General features: G+C 43.4%; 1 protein-coding gene across 1 annotated transcript in view; it reads left to right on the top strand.

The window, feature by feature from the left end:
• The window catches only part of KIF14 (kinesin family member 14), a 97,044-nt gene that overhangs the window by 5,544 nt on the left and 85,653 nt on the right, over nt 1-5,847 (top strand). The window contains exon 5 of the mRNA XM_019502055.1: nt 3,837-3,935. Coding sequence (XP_019357600.1) covers nt 3,837-3,935 — 99 coding nt within the window. The remainder of the gene's footprint in view (nt 1-3,836; nt 3,936-5,847) is intronic.

Below are 5,847 nucleotides of genomic sequence, written 5' to 3'. Positions count from 1 at the left end.
TTTTTTTTTTTTTTTTTTTTTTGGTCTTATAAAATTCTGGGATTATTTAAGAACAATCTTTCAAGCCTGTTCTACAAACATAATTGAGTGTTTTTCTTTTTTCTTTTCTTTTGTTTTTTCTTTTAACCAAAATAGTTATCATGCACTTACATTTCATTGATCCAATGAAACCATAGTTGAAAGAGCATTCTTTAAATTAAAAGGGTCTCAAAGCTAGACTCATGATCTAAAGGAAAATAGGGAAAAAGTCCTAGAAAGTACAAAGAGAAATATGTAGGCTTTGTCCCACTGTTTCTTAGAATACTCATGTATGTAATACATATATTTTGATTTGGTAACCAAGTGGGTCAAATGGAAACAGACTTGCAGTTGTTTGAACATCAGTGAATTCTCTGTATATCATTGGTTTATATGGCTGATCCATTGTTCTTTTTAACAATAAAACACTTCATCCTTTAGGACAACCTTCGTGACTGGAGACTGTGTTCTAGACTTTTTATGAGGCAACATCAGTGCACGTGATCTGCTGTGTGTTGTCTCTTTCTCTCTCTAGATTGCTAAATCTACCTAATATTATAAAACCCATTGTCTGTCTATCTGTGCATCATGCTTTATTCTTACTCTGATTGGCTGATGGCAACAACCAATCACAGTGTGAATACAGCATTCGGACAGGAGGTGATGGCATGGCAGAGTGCTGCCATGATGGTGGGGACACAAGGGACAGAGCCGGGGGAGGAGAAGCTAGCATAGCTGGCCTTGCCCCCCCTGCCCTGTTCCCTGGAGGAGGCAACAACGGAGCAGACAGAATGGGGGGGCATGGTCAGTGGAGCAGTCGTGCTCCCCATGCTCCTTGGAGGTGGCAGTGGCGGTGGGGAGGACAGGGGCCCGGCCTGGCCCCACCCCAAAATGGAGGGTATGGGGGGGTGCACAGGGCCCCGCAATGGCAGCAGAGAGGGTGGGGGAAAAGGAGAGTGCCCCCTTACCTGTATGAAGTGGGGGAATGGGGTTGGGCCACTGCGACGAGGACAGGGTACAAATCTGAATGGCTGGGGGAGAATGGGGTCGGGTCCAAAGTGATGGTGGGGGGGTGGGGGAACAGGGTCAGGCCTGAATGGGGGGGGCAGGGCTGGCTGAGTGGAGTGGAGGCACAGGGCTGGACATGGGGCTCTGTCCCTGCTGGCCCCCCCAGGTGGGGGTGGGGGAGTGGCCTCAGCCCCAAAGTCGCAAGGGTGAGGGTGGGGGGAGCTAGCCTGGCCCTGGGACTCTCTCCCTACCCATCCCCTGGCAGGCGAGCAGCGCTGATCCCTTCCCCTGCTCCCTGCAGGCCACCAAAACAGAGAGGATGGGGGGGGGCAAGGCCAGCAGTGGCCATGCTCTCCTCAGCACTGCAGGTGGCGGTGACAGAGTGGGAGTGTGGTACCAGTAGACGGAGTGGGGGGCAGCCTGGCCCCGGCCCTGGATCAGAAGCGGCAGAGGGTAGAAGGGGAGTGGGCCCGGCCCTGAAGGTGGGGTTGGGGAATGGGGCCAGATGCAGGTCACTGGCCCTGGCTGTGCTCCCCCATCATTTTTTACAGGCAGTTGGCTAGTCTCTATCTCTCTACCTATCTATCTGTGTATTAGGGCTGTGCGAAGCTTCAGTCCCTGATTCAGTTCAGTGGAGATTTGGCCCTATTTGGTAGCCAAATCTCCGAATTGAATCAGGAGGCCCCTTAATCTCTCTGAATTGAATCGGAACCCTCTGAATCAGTTCGGAGAAATTTAGAAAGATTCAGCAATTCGGATATGGACACAGCTTTAAATAGTTTTTTCTACAGACCTCAAGGTACCAGGCAGCTTGTGAATGCTGTGATGGTGGGGCGGATGGAGAGTCCCACAGAAGTGCAGGGGGCTCCTAGACCCGGAAATGGACCAGAAGCATGGGGTGGCCTGGTGCAACTCCCTGGTTCGGCTGGGTCTGGGGGGCACCCCCCGTGGCCAATCGCTGAACTGGGGCGGGCGTCGGGGAGGCCCTTGCGCTCTTGGCAGCAGACCCAGAAGTGGACTGGAAGTACTTTCAGTTCACTTCTGGGTTTGATGCTGAGCACACGGGGACGGGACCCCCGTGCTCCTGTGGGATGCTCCATCCACCCCAGCATCACAGAAAACATGAGCTGCGCCTGGTACCTTGAGGTATGTAGAAAAAACATTTAAAGCTGTGTCTATGGCCGAATCGCTGATTCTCTGAATCAGCATTGAATCTTCAGATTCAGATTCAGCCAGTGAGAAATGATCAATTAAATTAAAACTGCAGTTAATTGGAAAGAAGGCTTATGTCCTTAAGAAGTTTTCCTGGAGAAACTTTGTAAGGATGTCTAGTGTCAGGGTCACCAGAGCTACTCAGCATCCTAAGAAGAATTCTGTGTTAAGTATGTGAGGAAGGTAGCTCAGTGTATGTATACTTTGTGCATGTACTCTGTCTAGAGAAGCAGATTTGATTAGTTTTATTGACCATGCATTTATTGTTATAGAAACTTTTGAGAGATTTTTATTGTTTTTGTGTTACCACGATCAAAGCTATCCTACAGTTGAATGCCTTTTAGTTTTCTAGGGAGTGGTATTTTTTGGAACTCGACCTCTTTTAATTTACATCAAAGAGCTTGAGAGAGAGTCAAGATAACTAATGCTCCCCTGGTTAGAAAGACAAGTTACAGTCCTTTGTAAATGGCATAGATGATCCTTAGGATTTTTTTAAATCTGATTTTGTTGCACTGAAGAAGATATTAGATGTAAAACAGATAGCTGAAGGTTATCTTTATTTCTTTTTTGATACTAGCACTTAAAATGCCTCTCTCAAATGTCAGAGAGGATGCCAACATGTCTTTAGTGACTAAATATTAAATAGAATTTTGTTAACGGGCTATAAAATGGTAATGAATTTTCAGTAAATTTGACACCAAAATATATATATTTTTCATCTAAACTCTTTAGAATGTGTTTAGTTATTGTCTTTTAAACACAAATGTATCTGTACTCATAGTTACAAAGTATATTCATCAGCTTACAATTCTCTGTTACACACTGAAGGATCCAAGGAGGATACCATTGTATTTCTTTGTAAAGAGCATCAGTGTTGTTTTTAATAAATAAAAAGTTGATATCAAGAGCTAATTCTTTGCATATGCTTATTTTTGTTTATTTATTCTCTTATGAGAAGTCATTTGATCCTTCCCCCTGTTTTTTTCACTTCAGTCATCTTTGATCTTTAAGAAACCCAATTCAGTTTATAAATAAACCAGAAACAACTGTAGGAGTTAAAGGAAATGTTTTTGTCTCGCCACAGAAAATCATTATTCAGTAGATTAAGATCTATGTAGGTATCAGCTATAAAATTACACATCCCTTTTCTGAGGGAAGGTAAAAAAAAAAATCACCTTAGTGTGTTGGTACCGCCAAGTGAAAACCTTTTTTTCCATGTATTATATGTATCATGCTGTGGATACTTAGTTCATAATGGAATGAGAGATTCCTTCAGGATTTAAGAGCACATAGTTTTACGTAATAAAAGCACAATGTTAACTTCTCTGAGACTAATTTTTTTTTTTCAAAGCATGACATTTCACAGCCAAGAGAAGCTGTGGTGTGGGTAGGATTCTAATAAGTTTATACACTTATACTTCAGCAATCACAAATCCTTGGATTAGATAGTATCTCATTCATGTTGGAAGATCACTTCAATAGAAAAGCTTGTAACAGTGGTGCATAGTAGTAACTACTCCTATTCCGTTTGTGAACTGAAGATAACAAATAAAAATGTTGGTAGATTATTTGGATAACTTACTTGTTTTTCTATTTAGATTTCATACCATCTTGAAATGAGTTATTTTGAGGTCTACAACGAGAAAATTCATGACTTGCTTGTCTTTAAAGCTGAAAACGGACAGAAAAAACAACCGGTAAGTTACTTCTCAATAATATACATAATGATTATATCTGTTAATATTTAGTCTATGGTTGAACTCATGTTCTAAGTATAAGAACATAGTAAACTTTCTCTTAAGCAAATGTAAATGCATCTGCATATTCTCTATGAGGTAGGCTCATGGGTTTCTTGTTTGTTAGTATTTTACCTTTTTATCAAAGTTCCTACAAAATTAGTTGCAAGTAAAGATGATAGATACTGCTGTGAAGAATCTCTTAGTTCTGTGTGTAGTGTCTAGACTCGGTGTCTAGATGGAAGTACTAGGCTATATATTTTTTCCCTCTGTTATTGCATGGCTAAAAATAACAAAATGAACAAATAGGCACGGGTTTTGGGGGTCTGTGCACTTATATGCTATTACTAATCTGTTTACTTTAAAGCTACTGCTATTCGTGCCACTGCATAGAAACTAGACAAAAATAGAACCAAGGTTGATTTTTAATGACAGGCAGACAGACAGAAATGGATGGGATCTGTACCAAGGACTCTGATCTCAATTTTTTTTATTCCTTTACCCAGCAATTCTCCTTAAAGCAGAATTGTCTAATTCGTGCTTGGCCATTGCCCCCTATTGCTCCTGGTATTGTTGCAGACAGTTTCTGGGCTCCTTTTCCCAGCTTCAGCTTCCTGTCCCCACTGCCTCCCTCTTCCTGGGCCCAGAGAGTCTGTAGCCTGTGGGGCATATGAGGCTGGAGGACAGATGATCATACTGCTTGTGAGGCTGTTGAGGGAAGCCCACCTGGTGTGCAGCCCAGGAGTCCATGTAGGGTGTGACTGTGGCCTCACAGGAGTTGGATAGCTTTGCCTTAAAGGGCTGATCTCTTTGGATATCTCTTGGAATCAAACTACTTGAAGATGATAACTAGATTCATAGCTGAAATAAATACTTCCCCACAACAGTGTGATTTTAATGGTTTTCTTTGCAATATATTCTCATCTCTCATTCTATGAATTTTGGGGTTCCCATCTCTCTCTCTTTTTTTTAATGTCCTTTGCCACTTTTATGTTGTGGAGTTTTGCAGGAAAACCTTTACCTTTACTGGGGAGGAGCAGAGCAGAGACTTAAGTCAGGCTGCTGCCTTGTTCAAGGGTGTAATGTTAAATCTGGCTAACACCTACTAAAACCATACTCTTAACAACACAAGCTAAGTTGTGCTAAGGAACAACTTGTCTTAGAATTCAAGGTGGTCTTTGACTGGGTCAGGTAACATGATTTAACCCCACACCTTAAAATTCTAGCATAGACAAGCTAAGACTTGCTTTCACTGAAGGAAGGTGTTTGTTTGATCAAGCGGCATCTTGAAGACAAGGCACAGGCAACTTTCATCTCACTGTAGCTAGTCAAGTTTAAGCCCAGATGTGGGGGTGAGAACTAACTCAAGTTACAGTCTCTTAAACTTGGTTTTTACTTTAATTCATAGGGCCAGATCCAGGCATGCAGGCACATGCAATTTGTAATGCTCCAAATCTTTTTGAGGTACCAAAAACTGCATGTGTTGCACATTGAACCATGTGTATGATGCTAATTTGCAGTGCTGGGTCAAAATTTGCTACTGGAATTTCTTGGTAGCAAAACCAAAATAAACAAACAAACAAAAAAAACCCTGGAAAAGAAAAGAGGCACAAAACATCCCAAAGTGGCATGTGTCAGGATAAACAAAGACAGGGGAGCAGGAAGCCCAGGGCGCCTGCTCCCCTGTCTCTGTGCTTTGGAGCCCCCAGCGCTGAGGTACCCTACTCCCCAGCCAGCCACTCCCTGCAGCAGAGTCCCCACGCAGCTGAGCTCACCCTGCTCCTGCCTGCTCTGAGCCCAGCCCAGCTCCCCACTGGAAAGAGGTTGGCACCACCGCTGCCAGGAGTGTCATGTCTTTGTGGGCTCACCTGTG

This window comes from Gavialis gangeticus, unplaced genomic scaffold (assembly GCF_001723915.1).
Source record: "Gavialis gangeticus isolate Ggan-Ray unplaced genomic scaffold, GavGan_comp1, whole genome shotgun sequence".
NCBI classification, from domain to species: domain Eukaryota; kingdom Metazoa; phylum Chordata; order Crocodylia; family Gavialidae; genus Gavialis; species Gavialis gangeticus.
Note: the sequence above shows the minus strand (reverse complement) of the source record. Positions and strands in the feature narration are given on the sequence as shown.